We start from the raw sequence: 21,580 nt of genomic DNA, 5'->3' as shown, positions 1-21,580 counted from the left end.
TTTTACAAAGTCTATGTTATGCTCGTGATGCATGAAGCTTTCCATCTTCATTGCATCTTCATTGAATCTATAATACAAAATTCTATTGGAGGGGGACCAACTCCACATAAATCCGGTCCTCAGCTGTTGTCAAGTTCTCTAACTCTGTCTCTTGCAAAAGTATCGTTCATGCCAAGTTAATTAAGTATTATGGTTATGTTGCTATCGCTAATTAAGTTCACCCTGTATGTTCTCAAAGTAGTCTCAACAAAAATGTTCACTCTAATTCTCTTAATTCCGCTTTCTCAAAGTTCATAGGCCCTTTTTATTACAATCTACAATGACAGTCAAAGCGCATTGGCAGTTGCGAGGAACCCAGTTTTTCATGCTCGCACAAAGCACATTGAGGTGCATTACCACTATGTCAAGGAGAGGCTCTCAATAGGAGAGATCAGCTTGGCTTATGTGCCAACACAGGACAACCTTGCAGATATTTTCACAAAGGCATTGTCTCGTGAGAAGTTCGAATCCTTCCGCAAAGCTTTGGGCTTACTCCCCTTTGTGGACTGATCATGTCCTCATGGCATGGCACTTCCCTTTACTCTATGTGCCAGCTCTCGTTCACCGCATCACTCCAGGGGGGATTTGTTACCATATACATGTGGTAGTGATGTGTGTGAACACACTTAGGACTGCGAAGGCATTTTTTCCCTCACTAGGAGGTTTTTTCCCCCGTGCATTGTATATACACCCATCGCTTTAGGGCTAAATTATTTTTCCACTGCTCACTAAGTAATACACTCTCCATCGTGTGCCTTGAGCTTCCTTCATCTTCTCCAAGCTGTGTGTGTTTTCTTGCAATCCTAATTCCAACAATTATGAACCTCTCTTATATGATAAATATAAAGCAACTAAAGTTGTTGCATGCACCTAAAAAGGCCTCGTGAATAGCTCTTTATCACAAGAGGATGTTCCCACGGGGCATATCGACAACAATCTGCATTATCACGTTGCAAATAGTAACCTCTTCAATGCCTCTTGTTGGATAAACTCAAGTACCATTTGATCCCTAATTGATCAATGCATAGCTCAAAGAGAGCTAGTGACAATGGACATCCTTGTTTAACCCCAATAGTGCTTGCAAAAAATTCTCAAAGTCCTCTTTCCATGTGTAATTGGCATATGACCATCTCATAGATGCGTGAGACTGCAACCATAAACTCAATTGGTACATGGAGTTTGTGACGCGACACGGGAGAGAGAAATAGATTCGTAAACAGAAAATACAGAGTACGCAAGATCAGACGAAATAGAGAATTTGCATTGATGTAAGATAATGATTACATAAAGAGCATAACTCATATCATAACCTCCTGACCACCCCCCAACTATCTCTCTCTCAAGCACAATCCCAAGCAAGTGACTAGGTGTCCTCTCAAGGGTTACATAAGTATCTTTCCCAAGGGTCAAGAAGCAACTCCCCCCCCCAACTCCCAAAGGGCAAGAGTGGCTCCATAGAATGTGGAAAGCTAGACTGACTGGGAGTTCGGTGTACCACAGTCCCAACACCAAGTTAGAGCAACGCATGATCCAACGTGGCATCACTTTTTGAGTGTTGGATGGTGGATGGCTAGCTATTGGAATCCATTGCCCACATGTATTGACTGGAAGTTGTCTTCACTAGCCCCTAATCACTGGCCTCCTTCCACTTCCCTTTCTAATGGGCAAGATCTCCTCCTCAACTGCCCTAGCACCTGTTGCATAGGCTTAGAATCTTCTCGGAGGCTGACTGGTACATGTGAAAAAGCGCAACAGAGAAGGGCCGATGATGATCAAAGCGACAATGAACGTTCCAAGGACCCAAACTTTGGTCCCTAAGATCTTAATTTGAGCCCGCGTGAAACATTCCTTAGATGTAATGCATAACACGTGTCGTCATGAGATCTCTAGGCTCCATTTGAAGTCTAACGTGTCATTCTCTCATTGCATTAGCCTGGGCTCAATAATTAGCAAGGGCCAGGGCATTGCATCATGTCTGCGTGCTGTGTAAGAGTCTCTAGTATGCTTAAGGTTGGTGGAACACTGGAACCGTAGATGTAAACATCCTCTCTCTCTCTCTCTCGCTCTCTCCACACACACACACACACACACACACACACACACACACATTGTGCATTGCTCTGATCTGCATCCCCGGAACCCTGCACTGATTTGGGCTTCTTTCCCTGCGTATTTTAAGGCTCCCGAGGTTTTCTGCAGCAGTTGTTTTTCGTGGGTTGGAGCTGCGATGTTCTCTATGTAAGGCCAAGGGCGTGTCGCCTCTAGGCGCGCAATCCTTCCCTTTAAAAAAACTTCGAGAGCAGAATTTTATCTATATGTTCTCAGAAGCTGCGCACAATTCTTTTCTCTTTTTGTTGGGTTGCGCGGCAACTTTGTTCTTCGATATGGCTTGAAAATCTCAGACACATGCAATGAATGTGTGTGTGTGTGTGTATGTGTTGGGTTGCGATCGGTCTTTGGAGCGGCGATGGTGCTGAAAGCAAAAGTGGGTTTGGGTCTCTGAGCAGTGAGACACAGAGAATCGCCCTAGGAAAAGCGCCCATTTGCATGTGAGTTTGCGCTGCAGAAAACGGCTGCCTCTGCTGGAATTTCCCCTGGAAAATGCCCATTTCTGCCCACAACAATTCAATGGGGATAGTAGAATCGCATTAATTTCATAGTACAGTTTTCATAACTAACTGAAATCCTTTAGCTCATTTGGGCGCCCACAATCCTCTCTCTCTCTCTCGTTCTTCGTTTTTTCTCCCTTCTTTCGTTTTAGCATTTTTACTTTTTCTCAGGTTGCGCATCTCTCTTTTTAGCAGAGATGCCATCTCTGCTTCCTCTTCCCTCCCCCCTTCCCCCTCTCCAGGGTCCCAATCTTGCATTGCAGGCCATCTGCTCCTCTGTCTCACCCCCCCACTGATTCTATTGTCTGCTTCAGCAGCAGGGATCTATGGTGACCAAATGTGACTCACAGAGCAAGAAGAACAATAGCGTCAACTTGTATGCAGGCATTTTCGACAACAAATCGTTTCGTCGAGGTGGCAGTAGCGGATCCCATTGTGCCAGCAGGTCTGATTCTGATAGGTGGCAAAATGATGCAAATACATCTGACAGAAGTCTTCCCGTGTACCTCTCAGGGGAGGCGGTTAGGGACAACTATGCAACAACAGGCTTAGAACATCTCTTTGCAACAACTGATGACATTGCATTAAAGAGAAACTGTCAACCCCATGTCAGTTGTGGCCAAGGCAGCCTGCCTTATGGAGCCCGTTTGTACTGGGACGCAAGGAAAGAGCTATGTGAGGATGGTGCTGAGCTGAAAGCCAGTTCTGGTGTCAGTGCAGCAGAAGTTAATCAGCGTGACAATGCCATAAAATCTCTCAATAAGAAACACAGCATACATTCAGGAAAGACAATCTTGGAGAGCGGCGCAGGACCGGATAGGACTGAATACATGGGTTGTCATAGCAATGCAGATCATAACTGTCATGAGGGCACATTCCTTCATTTTGGGAAAAATCTGCGAGGAAATGGACATTTTCCAGCACAGCAAGTATGGCAAGGAGATGATGAAGACTCATCTGACAATGTTGAGCTTGTAGCTGCAGACTTGCCTGGGAAACCATGCAGAAAGGAAGTGGACGTATATTGTGTGGATGATTACTGTGTAAGTATGAACACGGTTTCACAGTTTGATGGCACTTCTTCGGGATCCCTACAGACTGCTGAACTGCTAGATACAAGCAGCTCCTCTGCCTCCAATCATGATATTTGTAGGGTGGAAAGGACACTTAGTTTTACAGCTATTACAAAAGATCTCACTATGATGGAACAGGAAGATGTCAGTATGTCATATCCCTTCAGCTTCCAAGGAAGCAATGTGGATACGATAGCTACAGGTACGGTGCCTGGATTCCAGTGTGAAGGAATGAATGGAAAACTGAGTCCGGGGAGCGATAATAGTCAAGCAGACCCACATCATTTTGTTTTACCTATCCAAAACATGATCAATGAGGACAGTATGTCAAGTTCAGGAAACAATTCACTTGTAGATGGTCTCAAGTCAGAAGTAGTGGAGAATGAAAGGCATACGAAGGATAGCTCTAAATTGCACGTTTTTCGTCCAAGTAGAACCCAATGTTCGCAAGAGATGGGCTGCACTGGTGTCACCAAGACAAGCAAATCAGGAGAGCATGAACGTTCTGTCAGGAGTGATACAAATGGTCTTGCTTGGAAAGTGAGTCCAAGCAGAGGGCGTTCTGTTCTGGCAAGCCCAACTAGAATAGGCGAGACCATCTCTTTGGATTCATTATCATCTCATGGAGGTAGTTCAAGCAGTGGGAGCCCATTGGCTCCGGAGGCCCTCAAAGAAGGCAGAATTTCTTCACCTGGGGATATTTCGATGAGCAAAGGCAGCCCTTACTCTGAGAGTTCTAGATCAATGGGAAGTATCACAGGTTATGAAATTGCTGTCAATGCCCTTCTATCACCAACCAGCTCTAATGAAAATGCAGGCCAACACTGGCATTCGAATGGAAGGAGGTCAGATGAGATGACGTTTAGTAAGGTACGCAATGGAAATCCTAGTTTGAGAGGCGGCGGCAGCTCACATAGGATGAAGGCAGATGAGTTGAACAGCTCGTTTGCTACTGCAGGGAACTCAGCCAGAAGATGTCCGTCTGCTGATGCGAGCTGCCATGGTAATGTCTTGCTCAGTGGGAACCTTTTAGTGGGTGGAGCAAATGGTGATGTCTTGAGCTACACTGGAGCTACAAGAACAAATGTAAAGCAAGAGAGATCGAATGAGGGCTCTATTGTGGATTGTAGGCTTCTGAAGAGAGCATTAGCTACCTCAGACTCCGAGCACATCAAGAATGCGGGAAATGAATACTACAAGGCAGGCCATTTCTTGGAGGCTTTGACCCTTTACGACAAGGCTGTGGCTTTATGTCCAAACAGTGCTGTGTATAGATGCAACAGAGCGGCGGCGTTGACTGGCCTTGAGCGGTTGGGTGAGGCTGTGAAGGAGTGTGAAGAGGCCATTAGGCTAGATCCTTCCTATGCCCGCGCGCGACAGCGTGCAGCATCCCTATACATAAGGTTAGCAAGATTGAAGGAGTAGTGTCAATTCGTTGTACACAGACAATGAAGGACTTGGTAGGGTTTCCTGTATGCCATCACCTATTGTGCTAATTTGCCTGCAGGTTGGGTATGGTGGAAAGTGCAAGGCAGCATCTTCATGGGGCTGGACAGGACACTAACTTAATCGAAGTGCAGCGACTTCAAGTAATAGAAAAGCATCTCTCTAGATGCATTGAAGCTAGGAAGTTGGGAGATTGGCATAATGTGATCAAAGAAAGCGATGCAGCTGTGGTTGCAGGTGCAGATTCCGCTCCACAGGTTGACCCTACTAGCCTTTGAAGTTTGTATACTCCTTATAGCTTACTGAGCATGTTTGTGGGCAAGTCTCATAAGTTGATTTGATTATTGAACATCTGTTGTCCTACCAGATCTTTGGGTTCAAATCGGAAGCTCTGCTTAGGTTGCAGAAGTTGCAACATGCAAATAGCGTGTGTACCGTGGCACAAAAGATAGAGAGTTCCTTGATTGATTCGTCTATTGGCTCTCCAAATGCTTATCTCTGCCTAACCAGAGCACAAGTGCATATGGCTCTTGGAAGGTAAGCAGTAGGATGTTGAATTCTTCAGTGGCCCATGATTGTTTCCAATTTCATTTGCCAGCCTAAAAGGAAACTGGGTGCTTTCATTGCCAGGTTTGATGAGGCTGTTTTGGCAGCAGAGGCAGGTGCAAGAATCGAACCCAACAATGCCATTGCAGCTGCATTGCTGAGGAAAGCTCGGACTGTAGCACAGGCAAGGGCTGCTGGAAATGGATTTTTTAATGCGGGCCGCCTATTTGAGGCCTTGGCATCATATGCTGAGGGACTTGAAAGTGATCCAACAAATGCTGTTCTGCTATGCAATCGTGCAGCCTGCAGGCTGAAGCTTGGGCAATGGGAAAAAGCAGTGGAAGATTGTGATGCTGTTTTGAAAGCACAACCTAATTATACAAAAGCACGCTTACGAAGGGCAAGTTGTCTGACAAAGGTATACTGCTTCTGTTTCATCTTTATCATCTGCAGGTCTGTATGCATGTATCTTGGCATCTTTCTGACATACTCGAAGAAGGCATATAGGGGGCAAATGCATTGGGAAGTCACTAAAGTGCTTATTTATGAAGTGCTGCAGTTCTATGCTTTTGTTGCAACATGTTTATGGCATTATCCTCTCTCTGCAGCTTGAGCGCTGGGAAGATGCCCTTCACGATTACGAAGCATTGAAGAGAGAAATGCCAGGCAACTCGGATGTCGATCGTGCGTTGTTCGATGTACAGGTTGCTATGAAAAAGTCTCGCGGCCAGGAGATCCGTGGCATGAAGTTTGGAGGGGATGTGGAAGAGGTCACCAGTGAAGAGCAGTTTAGAGAGGCTGTTGGATCTGCAGGTCTTAAAGTCTCTTCTTCAGCTGCTCAATTGTGATGTATTGAGAATGGATTCTGCATACATTGTGCTTTCGTGTACTTTTTATGCTAAGCTTATGGTTGTCAACAGGTTTGTCAGTGGTCCAATTCATGACGAGGTGGAGTGATCGATGTCAAGAGCTATCTCCTTTCATTGATGACCTCTGCAGACGTCATCCGTGTGTAAATTTTGTAAAGGTAATGATGGGCTTTCTGCCCAGCTCGGTGATTTGTGAAAGCATAGAACTCTTTCTGCTAGGCATGATACTTAAAAGCATAGGGCTCTTGTGAGGGCTTTTGAAAGTGGCGTTTCCATTGTTTCATTGTTGTGCAGGTAGATGTAGAGGAATTACCATACTTGGCAAGGATTGAGAGCATTACGTTTATACCCACATTCAAAATCTATAAAGATGGGCAGAAACTGAAAGAAATAGTTGGCCCAAGTCATCAGTCACTCGAGTATGCGGTGAGCCACTATAGTCTGTAGTTGCACCGAGAAGGTTAACAGGGTTGCTTCTAGAATCGCATTTTTTTGGTGATCTGTTCTTCGGTCATGGTAGTTATACTGATTTTTTAATCGCGGAAAGGTCCTTGCTTTATTTAACAAAAGGGAACTGCAGCTTTGTCTTGGTAAAGAGCAGAGTTCTATTTGCTAAACGCTTGAAATGTATATGCTTTGGCATTATTTCGAGCAAGGAGTTTCCGGGAATTGAATGACTGCAAAGATTGCTGAGGTGTGGATGATGGAAAGCGCGATATGGCTTGTAAATCCACATCCACCAAAGGCACCTTTTTCTCTGGCAAAGTATTTGGTCTGGTGGAAGGATCTTAGAATGATCTATTCCACCGAAGGGCTTTGTTACTGGATTTGAATAAGGCCTTGCTAGTGGATAGTTTGCAAGAGCCCCTTGATTTGTTTGTAACAGAAAATTGATTTGTTAATTGTCGTTTCCAAGCAGCAAGGAAGGTATGCCCACTGACATCTCCTTCATGATTTGGAGAGGGGATTCTCCATTAATGATAACCATATACTCACCGAATTTTTTGGTCATAGCGATTGTAGATATTAAGATCAGGAATAACGTCAACAATGTAGATTCTAAGCTGCAATGTCACCAGTGCGCCACATTCCAGCTTGTGCAATATTTGTAGAGTTGATCAATACTCGAATTTTGAAACCTCGGACTCGTTGAAGAGATTCAAAATCCTCTGTTACCTTTCTGTTGATTTCTAAAGCTTTTGTTGAAACCATACAACTCCCTCTCTTACAGCTTTGATTGTTGGTGAGCCGTGATGAGAGTAATTTTGAAGATTGCAAACATAACAAAGCTGGACGCCTTTTGAAAAGTTTGTGACTATGGCTATGCAAGCAACAGCTCTCTCTAGCTCTCTCTCTCTCTCTCTCTCTCTCTCTCTCTCTCTTCCCCTTCTCTTCAAATTTAAACAAAAAAGAAAGAGAAAGGGAAGTACTTGTCTGTGAAATAGGTGGGCCATACATCGTTCCCATCGTGCAATGCTCCTCAAAATTCTACTTTTGGTCTCCAATGCCATTGCTTTGCATATCTTTTTATGTGGAGGCCATTTAAATTTAACACGGTTTTCTGCTGAAAAAGCCATGAGTGACAAGTTTCTCGATGTTGAAGGCAAAAGAAAAAATATGGCATCTCCTTGTAGTAGGCCTGGCATTTCTCATAATGGCTAGACATCAGTCATGTCTCCAGTAAGCTCTCTTGTTTCTCATGAATTGTTTTTCTCTTGTATGGACAACACCATCCAAAACATTTGCTCATGCAAAAGAGCCACCCCCCCCCCCCCTTCCCTTTCCTTGTGTCTATGTGAAAGAGAAGTAACATCAAATGTCAAATCTTGCTGCTCTTCGAGACTAATCTATCTTGGTGGGCGTTGCTATAGAACATAACTGGACATACGTAGATTGACCAAGCATCTAAGGAGGGGCCAAGTATTCAAAGCAAGCGGATTCTTCCATCTGAGAGGAATAGGCCTAGTCACCTACTATGTTTTCACCTTCGCTCCAATGTGATAAACCACCCACAAAAAGATCTCTTAACTTAGTTGCGAGCGCACACTTGCTTCGCTAAATTTCACGTGTAAGATAATGTGGCAAGTGAGGGCCAGTGGAAGCACGTTTTTGAACTCACAATCGCACAAACGCCAAGCAAGTTGCTTACCATTCGGTCTACTGTAGCCGCACGATGCGAAGTTGGAGTGTGGTGTTGTTGACGAGGGCCACTCTGGCCTCCTTACCTTAGCATTGAAGTTTAGTAAACAAGTACAAAGTGCATTGACAAACTTTTTAATAAGAATTGCATATATGATGATTGGTTATCTCTATTGCCCAACTATGAGAAAAGAAGTGTGTATCTATTTGATATATAGATATGATGATTGAGATTGAACATGTACTAGTGAGAAATACATGTAGCTAACCTAAACTTAAGGAAGTGTTGACAAACTCAAAAAATAAGAAAGTATCAATAGACTCTAAAAATTAAACTGTACTATTGACTTGATAATCGTGTACGGGTGTCGTCGAACGGTCCAAGTCCAAGGACAACATTTGTGTCAAGCTACGTGAATAGTTAAAACATCTCATCTTGCACGTAAAATGAAAATGTTAAATATATAGTGCATGTCATGCGAAAGTGCCATACAAAAGTATGGTGGAGAGTTTGCATTGTGGTCTCTCCAAAAATTATAAGAAATGAAAATCATGTCTTGCCCCGTAGCATTTATGTGTTGTGCCAAGCAAATGCATAGGCATAGGGAATTGGATGCAGATAGCAAACCTTGCAGTGCTATCGAGGTGGAGTAGTGGTTGCACCTCGCTCTTTCTTGCTTCGATCTCCTTGTTCATCATTGTCATGCTTTCGCCAAACCTTTTCTGCTTTTCAGAAAACCCAATGCCTCTTTTAAGTAAGTGCTTCTCCTTAGTGGTAGTCAAGTCTTTTGAATCCAACACTCCTTGCTCTACAAATTCTGTAACTATTCCGCAACTGACTTGAGGTTGATTTGCTTGAAAGTTAAGCTGAAAGGATTGTGAAAGCCTCGGCGAGGAAGTCGAAGGGGCTCTGTCCGCACTCGATGCTCAGTCCAGCTATGCTTGCTACCTCCTCTGGGAAAATGCTAGTGCTCCCGCTCCCCCTTCTTTTTTTGCAGCTCATCGCTTTTCTCTTTTTGAAGCTATACGTCAACTTCCCTTATGTCCGCCACCGTCCACCCTCCATATTGGACCTTCGCTGGCATCCCTATGCTCAGACCTGCACACCCTCACAACCTGAAACTTCACCACGTATGCTGCGCTGACGATGTCCTCACCTTAGGTCCCCTGCATGGACCTCAAAACCAACTGCACCAAACAACATACAAGGGGCCCTTGAGCCCAAGCACAACACTATGGTCTCTAGCAAATGGCTTCCAAAAAGCTCTGAAAGTAACAACACACGCTCTGGCTCTGCGGAGTCCACCCAGAATAGCTCGATGAGGGCACCAGCACAACCACCTATAGGTGTGTCGACCTGTTCAAAACTCTGCGGCGTAGCAGAAAATAAGACCATCTCGACCCTCAACATAGAGGGATCGATATCACAGCCCACTGCATCTGCCATTACTCATTGCGAATGAGAGAGAGGGACTAGTGCCGTTCTAAATTTCTATTTTTTGCATTGCAAGGTACTGTCAACAACTTAGAATCTCATTGAAATTTGTTGCCTGTGTTAGCATCTTGCATAATGCCCATATCAACGAGGGACAAGTCCTCTAAACTTTAAAGCTTTCATTTATCATCGCCCTTCTAGTCCTTGGGTGTTGAAAAGCGTGCGTGAGCATCTTTTCGGCAATAATATTAACAGAATGTGTGAGGTCGTTATATTAAAAACAAGTCTCCTAGCTATCCGTCCGATTCCATTTGAGGCCAATGGTTGAGATCATGGCAAGCGGCAAGGTGTGGGTCTTGCATAGGGCACAAGCCTTCAAGGTGCAATCATAGGCAACTACATTTGGCAAAAGAAATTTGATTCACATTTAGTTAAAACAACCCAAAGCTTCCTTCCCACAGCCATGTTGGGCGTATGCAATTGCATACGACGCATTCCAAAAGATACATTTTGAACAGAAAGCATATCAAGAACTTTATGTGCATTTGTAAGGGCACCACATTTGATATACATATTTTCCAAAGGATTGCCAAGCATAGCATATTCCTCCAACAACCCTTGATCTCATCATGCATTCTCTTACCCATGTCATGGTCATAAGGCCACCCGCCTTCAAGGTGCAATCATAGGTGATTGCATTGGGCAAAGGCTTTCATTTTGCATTCGGCTGAAAGATCCCAAAGCTTCCTTCCCACAACCATGTTAGGCATATCGTGTAATCAACATTTTGAACAGAAATGTCATCAAGAACTCTATGTGCTTTCATGAGGGCACCACATTTGCTATACATATTCACAAAAGCATTGCAAACATAGCATGTTTGTCCATCACATCAAGTATCATGTCATCCATGTAAGGGTCTTGCATAAGGCCACAATCCTTCAAGCTTCAAGCATAGGTGATTGCATTTGGCAAAAAATTCTTTCCTTTCCATTAGGTTAAAAATAACCCATAGCTATGTTCGGCATATCTTGCAATAGATGTTGGAGAGGGGGATTAGGGAATACACCTAGAACACAACACAATGCCTCACTATAGCCCATGGTATACACAACGCCCCAATCCACTAGAGTTGACCTTCAAAACTCGACACTATCCACAAGCAAATCGTCGCTTGCACACGACCATACGCACACATGCGTTGCAACACACCAACTCTGTCCCACTCTGCTCAACTCGCAACCTTCCACATGTACACAACTTCTCTCTATCTTTCTTTGCACAACAGACCTCGAGGGGCGCACACACGCCGACACATGCACACAAACAGAGAAGAGAAAAGAGAATCAACACTAGAAGATAGCAATGATGGATTTTCTTCATTCAACACAACCGTTTATATCGTATTTCAAGCGGCACAATCCTCGGCAACATACACTGGCTCCAATGGCCGCATCGGCAAAAAGCCCTTACAAAATCGCAAACGATCCCTCTTATAGGGGGTGGCTAAGCACAAAAAAAAACTTGTTCTCCCTTGCTGGTGCAGTTCTCCATGAGTCCTTTTTAGCATTTTCTATGGAGTACACCCAAGTGGCACGTCACTTTTAGGATTACCCCTACATGGTTGGACACCTCGGCAATTTCCACTCTCACTCTCTCACTTGAACTCCCCTTGCCCGACTTGGTTTTGAATTGCCCGATGCCTTGATTTCTCTCTCTCTTGCCTCCTCTTACGTGTGATGTCTGCCCTAGCACTAACAACATCGCTAGTGGGGGACTGGGGGGGGGGGGGAGGGGACTTCATTTCTCCCTCTCAAAAAAACTTTGGGGCCCCTTGACAGGCATGGGACCTTGCCCTTACGGGCGCTTTGCCACATCATCAGCTTTGCGAATTGTTGCCGACGCTGGTGACCACTGGCTGTTGCCTCTCAGAGTCGCCCAAGGGCACCAAACGTCACCAAAACCGTCAAACACGGCCAGCCACGCCACCTCAGCAGTGCGGAGGGCGCACTCTATAGCTGATGCCATGGAGAGCTTTCTCTCCTCAATACACACCATAAAGGACTCATGGCCCACGCTATATATATCACGTGGCGGCCCCTGGTGAGGCCACCCTCCACTGAATTGAAAATACCAAAAAACCTTGAAATTCTTCAAAAAAAAAATTCCTCCAGCTTCTCGGTGTTGCCATTTGATACACAAGGGCCTAATGGCCGAGCCGTTGAATCCCACCGAAAGCTTGCATTCCCGACTTTGAACCCATGTAGGTCCCTCCACTTTCAGGCTCCGTTTGGTCGGCCATCCAAGGCCGCCAAAAACGAAAAACCAATCCGGTACCTACATTCTGGCAACAACCCCCCAACCTTGACTCGTCGTATCTTGCTGTCCAATCGACAAGCCGTTAGTTTGTGTCAACTCCACACGATGCATTCTACATGCTGGAACCTCACGAAACTTTAAAAAACTCCAGATGGCACACATTTCAATGTGGTCAAGTGGGCACACACCCGACCCTCGACAAACATTCTAGTGGCCATAACTTTCCCTATGGAGCTCCGATTGATGATCCGAGAAGACCGACATGCTCTGCAACTCGAGCTCTTCACATGTATCCACTACCCCCCCCCCCCCCGATCTAGCCACCTGTCCCCACCTACCTTGTGCGTCTCGGATCTGCAAACCATTCCATCTTTGGACTTTAACATCTTTCACACCAGGGCTCCTTTTGAGGAGCCATCTAGATCAGCTCGCACAACATCTCGAACACCACATTCTAGAACACTGACTCGACACTTTGAACACCTTGACCATCCATCCCAACTGGCCCTTTCTAGAGCATTTTTGGCCTAAAAAGCGGCATCAGGAATACGTTTCCACTAACACATGCTTGCCCAGGTCTTTTGCACTTACTTTAGCACCTTGTACAACACCTGCTAGCACCCACAACTTGGCATAGAGCACTTCCCTCCATAGACTAACTTTGGCCGCACCATCATTGCCCACCCCCTAGTTGAGCATTCATGCTCAACCACAAAAGAGCTTCATTCATCTATCAACTGCAAACACTGACAGACACTGTCAAAAAACCAAAACCATATATACATAGTCTTATTGCTATCTGGAAAACCTCAAGCAGGTTGCCCCACCCTCTGCATCACATCCTGTCTACCTGGCTCAAAAAACTGCCATTGGTTCCTACCATCTATCTGTAACAGTTTACCATAGTGTCTTACCTCAACACATAGACCATCCTCCTTATATGTTTCCCTTGGAATCTCCTCATCACTCCAGGCATTCATCAACATACTGCCCACTTCAAACTAGACACCATCGAACATACCATCATTCAAGACAAACATACTTGAACACATGTTTGACCCTCCCTCCCAACCATATAGAGTGGTGGCCTCATCCATAGACCCCTGCACGTGTTGAACCATCTATCGCACAGTTGTATCTACCACCATACTCATCAAGTAAAGCTCACATACCTTCAATGGAAGAAAAGACACCGTCTGGGATTCTCCTTTATCCACCAGTGGACATGCCTGCTACACTGGAATCTCCACCATCTTTGGCAACACGACCTCCTCCTCATTGGAAATACACTTGATTCCAACATCATCAAGCCCTTCTTCTACAACCAGCTGCTCTTCAAGGTCGATCCGCTCCACCTGATTGTCATCTTCAACTGCTCGCCCTCAATCACCCCTTCTACCGTTGCATCATGCTCCTCCAAGGTAGAGAGAAACTCTCTCCACACTGCATTCTCTTGGTCATCATCCATAGGTAAGTCCACTTCATTCCTTGTGGCAAGAATTTGCATTGTCTCTATCCGCATATCTCCATTGGTGGGCATAGATTCCTCCCTTTGGTCTCCAATAAGCACAATGGCTTTCTCTGTTCCTTGCTCTTTTTGAACATTGGCTATCACCATATCATTAGACACATAATAAGGCAACTTTACCTTTACCAACACCGGCTCATCACACTTGGTCTTCTTGCCATAGGATGTGAACTCATCTGCTCGATCTTCTTCACTCATTTTCCAAAAACTCGAGCTGGTATCTTCATCTTCCGCAGCACCACATGCCGACTTGGCATCATCATCTTCATCCATTGACTGCTCCACAAAAGCTTGACCTTCATCTAGGATTTTCCCACTTTCTTCATCCACTTCTGAACCCTCGGTATCTGCAACTTGATTGCACTCTGCTACCTTTTCATACAAGCTCTCCACAAGAACAGGCTTTACCTCTTCAATTTGCTCTAGAACCTCGACATTTGCTAGCTCTTTTGCACACTGGTTCACTTTGACAAGGGGCTTATCTTTGTTGACAAGTTCGTCCACCATCAGCACAAGCACATCACAAACTGTAATCCTCCAAGGAACATAAACAACCATAGGCCTTACCTCAACAAGCTCTGCACTTCAAACAACCAACACTGCTCTTGATTGAACCATAGAACCCTCCGCTACAACATGTACATAATCTGCAGGCCTCAACATGCCAAACTCCAGCTTCCTCTTTACCTTCATGATCTTCATCTTTGCCAGATACACCATATCTTCATAGGTATGTGCATCATACTCGACCTTTTCTCTGATTTTTGGATGCAAGCACGCTAACAACCTCGACAACTTTAAAACTGGTTGCCCTTTATCCCAGTAGCAATCTCCAACTGCCTCCAACAGGCTTTCAATTGTTCAAAGAAAATTAAAGAGTCTTGACTTACATCTTGGCGTACCTCTTTGCACCAACTTCCTCCAAAGTAACCACTCTTTGAAACCGCTTTAGAAAATGGTTTCGAATCTCCTGCCATGAACCTCTATCACTGCTCTTTAAACCATCAAACCAAATCTTGGACCGTCCGTGCATCAGTAGCGGTACCATCTCCAACTTTTCCACATCCGTCAACATGTGCATCGACATCATCCATAGCTTCAAATCTACTAACCAGTCATTAGGGTCTTCAACACCTATAAATATGGGGCCAAAACTTGGCTCCACCATTTTTGCCAGTTTCAAACTCGACCACCAAATACTTTGACCATCCGCCAACCACTTGTCGAGTTTCAAACACCACTTCAAACTTCCAATAGGAGCATTAGACAGCTCAGTGGGGGCACCATAAGATGGAGAGGAGGATGGGGAACACACCCAAAACACAACACACTGTCTTACTATAGCCCATGGTATACACAGTGCCCCAATCCACTAGAGTTAACCTTCAGAACTCAACACTATCCACAAAGCAAACCGTCGCTTGCACACGACCATACGCACACATGCGTTGCAACACTCCAAATAAGCTTGATCAACCCACTCTGCTCAACTTGCAACCTTCCACATGTACACAACCTTTCTCTATCTCTCTTTGCACAACAGACCTTGGGGAGGCGCACACGCCAACACACATCTGAAAACGCACGCATACAAGCAAAGAAGACATTAGGAGAAATATGAACCTTGCATGGGCCTTGTAAGGAATCCTAATTTTTAGGGATTAAGGCTAATGTTGTGTAGGGTTAAGGGGACAAAGGCATTCAAGAAGCTAGTTTTGAGTAGACTTTTCTAGCCTTTTTTTAGACAAATGTAGGATGTGGACCTAAGAGGTCACTTTCTCTCTCTAGCTTTTGGAAAGTGAAGGGAGTAAAGGGGTGTGGCCACATCAGCAAAAACGTGGGTCACTAAGAGCCAAAATTTGATTTTTTTTCAAAAAAGTTATTTTTACTTATTTTTGACTTAAAATTCCCTCCCAACATATATACACATCAAAAAATCATTTTTTGACATTTTTTTAAACCTACAAACACTAAAAGTCCACTTTTTCAAAAAAAAAATCCCCCCCCAAAAAAAAACCTTTGTTCTCTCCTCCTCCTTCCTCCTCTCTCCCTCTCCTCTCCCTCCCTACCCCCTTCTCTCCTCCTCCTCCCCTCTCTCTCCCTCTCCCCCCTCTGCCCCCTTCTCTCCTCCCATGTTCCTCTCCTCTCCCTCCCTACCCCCTTATCTCCTCCTCCTCCCCTCTCTCTCCCTCTGTCCCTCTGCCCCCTTCTCTCCTCCCATGTTCCTCCCTCTCCCTTCCCCCTCTTTCTTTTCATTCTTTGCTTCCTCACGCAACAACTGCCATGGTGCTCACGGACATCACAAATCGTATCCCTCCACCACCATGTACTCCGCACAACAAAACTGTACATATTGCTTGTCCGCGGTGTTTGCACCGAAGGCCGCACGTGAGGGTGAGCAGAGGTCATCCCAAGATCGTCATACTGTCGGTGAGACGAATGTGTATGGTTCTTCAATATCTTGGGAGGGGAGAAGTAGGCTTGTTAGGCTATTGCAATTGGTTGTGTATGGGTGCAGGTGCTTCTTTGCATTCGTGGATGCATGATTGTCAAGCTCTTCAGCTCAAAACAGTGGCATTACAAGAAACAGTGGGTGCAGGTTAGAGAGGTCAAGTGTCACCACTTTTCCTCTAAAACAGCCTTCATTGTTACATCTTGCAGGTAGGTGCTTCAAATCCATCCTTATTAGAGGTGGGTAATCTCATCCTAATGCAAGAATGGCTCAAGGAACTAGCATAACATGAAGCTTTTACGGTGGCACAAAGCTCTCCTCAAGCAATGTGGCTCCCACTACACCAAAAATCACTATGCTAACATGGAGAGATCCCTAGTAGGACAATACAACAACTTTTCATCAGCAGCACACCCTTTCCTAACATCCTCGAGGGCACCCCCACCAGAGATATTTTTATATGATAGGTCACCCCATGAGCATACCATGCCATGGAATGGATGTAAGAACTATGACTGCACTACCCCTTGGAAGTTGTTCATGAATGTATGTTTATCAAAGTTAATGAGAAGAAGTTTGGACTTTTTTGTTTGTTGATGTGTAAGAGCACTCTTGGTCTACCATATTTTAGATTGTTTGATAAGTTAAATAAGATTTGTAGTCATTTAAAGTATCATTTTTTTTTGTAAGATTGTACATGAGAAGACATGATAAAGTACAAGAGATCTTGACGGAATAAACCTCGATGAGATTCCCACCATGCACTTGTGACACCATCCCTCTCCTTGAACCCTTTGACTTCTATCGTTGTGGGGAGTCCAATGGGGGGCTATTTTCAAATTTTTAGCATAACTTTTTTTGAAGGAAATTTTGGTTATTCTAAAGTTTGTACACAGTCTAGGAGTTCATTCTGATTGTTTTTCTTCAGTTTCAAATTTTGACCGAGTACACTCCTTGGAAGCCACTTTTGAAGGTGTTAGGGCGAGATTTTGGGAAAGTTTTGTATGTAGGAAATACAGTCCTTAACACAATAAAAAACAATGGTTCTTTGAGTATTTTCAGATTCCATGGTTTTAATGCTCGTTGGAGCCCGTAGATTAAGAAAAAAAGTAAAAAATGTATGTTTTACATCATTTTTAAATAAATTGTCAACTTGCACATTGATTTTTGGAGAATGCGAGCAAGATATGATTTTTTCTCATCACATGATGGTCGAAGAACGCGATGAGATGAACAAATTCATGTGAGACAAGCCCAGACAGATTCGGAGCCGATTGAAATCTAGAAGCTGTTGAAAACAACCGAAAAGTTCAACACTTAAAAAAAAAAAAAAAACTTAACACTTGAATCATGGCTATGCATCAAAAATATGCTCACACGGTGAAGGAGGTGCTTCAAAGCTATGGAAATCAGTATAAAATGCAAGCAATAGCATTGGAGGCTATTCAAGAAGTTGTAGAGGCTCACATCATTTCAGATGACTTTGCAATGACAAAATGATTAAGAGTTGTGTCTACTGTCTCCATAGTGATTTGGCTTTTCGGTTTATCCATGTGTTTTAAGTTAAGTGGTTTTGGCCATGAAGAGTTAAATTTAAATCAAATATTAACATTTTTGTCATCCTAAGGGGCAAACAAAGCTAGAAAATGCAAAAAAAAGGGTGGCCACAAGGGCGCGCAGATGGCCCATCCAGCAGTTTTGGATGGCTCATCTGCGCGCCCTTGTGGCCACCCTTTTTTTTTGCATTTTCTAGCTTTGTTTGCCCCTTAGGATAGCAAAAATGTTAATAGCTGATGAAACCGGATGTTTATGTAGCATGAGACTAGATTTTTATATTAACCAATGTGATTTGGCCTTTTGGTGCAGGGAACTGGTAAGTTGAGTTGAAGGAAGGCATAATGTGCTTGAAAAGTTAAATTTTACATTCATCTCACCTTTTCCAAGGTCCTGGAGTGCCACAATAGCCTAATTATGCAAAAAAAAGGGTGGCCACAAGGACACACAGATGGCCCATCCAACAGTTTTGGATGGCTCACCTGCGCGCCCTTGTGGCCACTCTTTTTTTTGCATTATATGGCCTTGTCTGCCCCTTATAATAGCAAGAATGTTAATATTTGATGAAACCAGATGTTTATGCAGCATGAGACTAGATTTTTATACTGTCCAATGTGATTTGCCCTTTTGGTGCAGGGAACTAGTAAGTTGAGTTGAAGGAAGGCATAATGTGCTTGAAAGGTTCAATTTTAGGTTCATCTCATCTTTTCCATGGTTCTGGAGTGCAGCAATAGCCTAATTATGCAAAAAAAGGGTGGCCACAAGGGCCCACATATGGCCCATCCAGCAGTTTTGGATGGCTCCCTACGCGCTTGTGGCCACCCCTTTTTTTGCATTATATGGCCTTGTCTGCACCCCATGATACCAAATTTTTTTTAGATTAAGTGAAAGCAAATCTTTATGCAACATGACAGTACAAATTTCACTTCTTTTCACTCAGATGTAATTAGAGCTCCCCCCCCTCCCCCCCCTTTCTTTGTGTTCAAAGGTCCGGAGCATTCACTATGTAGTGCGTTCACTAGAATGGATTAAAAGTACCCCTTATAGACCTTATCTACACATGTTTCTGCAACTTTACAAGAATATAAAATCCCTTCTGTTGAACACATGTGCTATGTTACATATACTTTAGTAAACTCCCCATGTCAACGGCCTCACAAATCCTGTGCACTAAACATTAAACACTAGAAATCGACCAAACAAGGAGCCAATTTTTACTTCCTTGTGTCCACCTAGTGTTCTTGTGAAACATTGCTAATGATATATATTCAACATCCCCAAATGAGGACATCTTGACAAAGTTTATGATCCAGTTTAATAAGAATAACCATTAATGATTAAACTGAAATCAAAATATTGCTTGAATTTCTTCAAGGTGGAGTGATTAAGACTTGCGACTTGAATCATCGTACAGGCAAATCAAAATATCCATAAAAGTAAACAATATTTCTCAGATCTGTATGAAACTTCAGTAATCTAAATTAAATACTCTCACTCAATGAGACACCATTTAACAAAAAAACATATTTATATTGCATTTATAGAGGAATCCAGCCCCATGAAAAATAATTACAAATGGAGACAATGTTGTTGTTGTTAGGCTTATCTTACAAGTATTTGTCTTCCTCATCTAGAGATTCATATACACTTGAGTATTTGTGTGTCTATGACACTAGGGAAGATAGTAGTACTATATGGATGGCTTCTATGAGAGCTCCTAGAGAGTCCCTATTTGTTCAAGATTCTAAAAAACACCTACTATTCTTATCAAAATCTTTTAACATGGTAGTGAAAGGTTCCTCAAGGAACAAAAATAGAGTGATTTCCATCTCTGCACATGGTTGCTTGCTCATGTCCTCTTAAAACAAGTTGAATCTGTAAGTAAACAAAAGATTATGTGAGCACAAAGTTATAAAGTACAAAATGATATCATTCCAATTATCTAATGACAATTATACGAAGAATAAATTACAAGAAAAATCTTTGACGACTCTCCATAGATAACACAACTTACTTACATCGTGAGACTCAAATCACATGCTACACAACTATAGATGGCGCACCAAAGTCATCAACAAAATAGCACCACCCAGTGTTATGAGGTGTGAAGCCTAAACACTGAAATCCATAAAGAGGTTAATTCTCTCCAGCATGATAAACTTAAAGATGGAGATGATGTTAAGCTCTGAATGTAAGCTACAAGGGTAGTTTTCTTACCATTCTATCTTTATGTTGGAGATGAACCCTTGCAATGCCCACGCGATATTCACACCTCCTATTGTTGTGGTATGCAACTCATGTGAGCTCATACTTTTGCCACCTTCGGGAGTAGAGGTTTCCATGTAGTGTGAGTGAATGAAAGTAGAAGGAGCAGAATCTTGTTTCATGTTGTAATGGAGATGAGAGAAGGGAGAGGAGCTAGCTTGGTGTGAAACTATGTGGTGGGTAAGGGGAAGAGATGGAGGAGGAGCTTGCTTGGTGCTACAATGGAGGTGGGAGAAAGCTAGCAGAGAGATAATGATGGACTATAGGGGGTGCATGTGGTTGTTGCAGCAATGGAGAGCTTGGAAAAAGGTTTGTAGAGAGAGAAAAACACTTTTTAGCTATAGAATAGGTTTGGAAAGACTTTGGAGGGTGAAAATGATGTTTTGATTTGTTTTTAAAAAAAATCAATTTTTTGGATTTTTTAGTGCACGTTTTTAACTTTTGAAGGTCAAAAATACTTTTTTGACCATGAAATAGGTTTGGGGACCTTTTAAGGAGGGAAAACTTGAAATTTAAAATTTTTAGTGTATTTTTAAATTCGGGCCAAAAAGTGGGGGAAAAGAGGTCAAAGTGGTCCCCCCCCCCCCCCCCCCCTCTTTCCCCTAGCCACCTCCCTTACCTTCTCACTAGGTAAGAGACAATTAAGAGGTGTAAGGCTACCTTGTCCCCCTACTTTTTTGAGGGTATAGAGTGTGTCCACCACCCTCTTCCTATTGGCTGACCTCTAATTAACCTTAATCCCAAAGGGCCCCTAGAGGGTTCATATTTTTTCTAATGAGAAATGGAATCAACACTTGAAGATATCAATGATGTCTTTTCTTCCTTTTAATACAATTGTTTACAACATATTCCAAGCTGGCACAATCCTCAGCAACATACACTGGCTCCAATGGCTACATCGGCAAAAGCCCTTACAAAATCGCAAAAAAAAACTTATAGGGGTGGCTAAGCACCCCAAAAAAACTTGTTCTCTCTTGCTCGTGGAGCTCTCTATGAGTCCTTTTTAGCATTTTCTATGGATTACACCCAAATGGCACATCACTTTTAGCATTACCCCTGCATGGTTGGACACCTCGGCAATTTCCACTCTCACTCTCTCACTTTTCTCCACTTGAACTCCCCTTGCCTAACTTGGTTTTGAACTGCCCGACTCCCTTGGTCTCTCTCTCTTGCCTCCTCCTACGTGTGATGCCTTCCCTAGCACTAGCAATATTGCTAGTGGGGGGAGGCTTCATTTCTCCCTCTCAAGAAACTGTGGGCCCCCTTGACGGGCGTGGGATCTTTCCCTTACGAACGCTTTGCCATA

The 21,580-nt window shown here is 43.6% G+C and overlaps 1 protein-coding gene across 1 annotated transcript; it reads left to right on the top strand.

Moving 5' to 3' along the window:
* Nucleotides 1–2,027: 2,027 nt before the first annotated feature.
* Nucleotides 2,028–7,798, top strand: LOC147450140 (uncharacterized). Its single transcript, XM_086519454.1, has 7 exons — nucleotides 2,028–5,124; nucleotides 5,229–5,424; nucleotides 5,535–5,704; nucleotides 5,798–6,131; nucleotides 6,322–6,526; nucleotides 6,634–6,740; nucleotides 6,877–7,798. Exons 1-7 carry the CDS (start codon nucleotides 2,975–2,977, stop codon nucleotides 7,027–7,029), a joined length of 3,315 nt encoding a protein of 1,104 aa, XP_086375580.1. The 5' UTR covers nucleotides 2,028–2,974; the 3' UTR covers nucleotides 7,030–7,798.
* The last annotated feature ends 13,782 nt before the right edge of the window (nucleotides 7,799–21,580 follow it).

This window comes from Adiantum capillus-veneris, chromosome 9 (assembly GCF_014529385.1).
Source record: "Adiantum capillus-veneris isolate H3 chromosome 9, ASM1452938v2, whole genome shotgun sequence".
Classification (NCBI taxonomy): domain Eukaryota; kingdom Viridiplantae; phylum Streptophyta; class Polypodiopsida; order Polypodiales; family Pteridaceae; genus Adiantum; species Adiantum capillus-veneris.
Note: the sequence above shows the minus strand (reverse complement) of the source record. Positions and strands in the feature narration are given on the sequence as shown.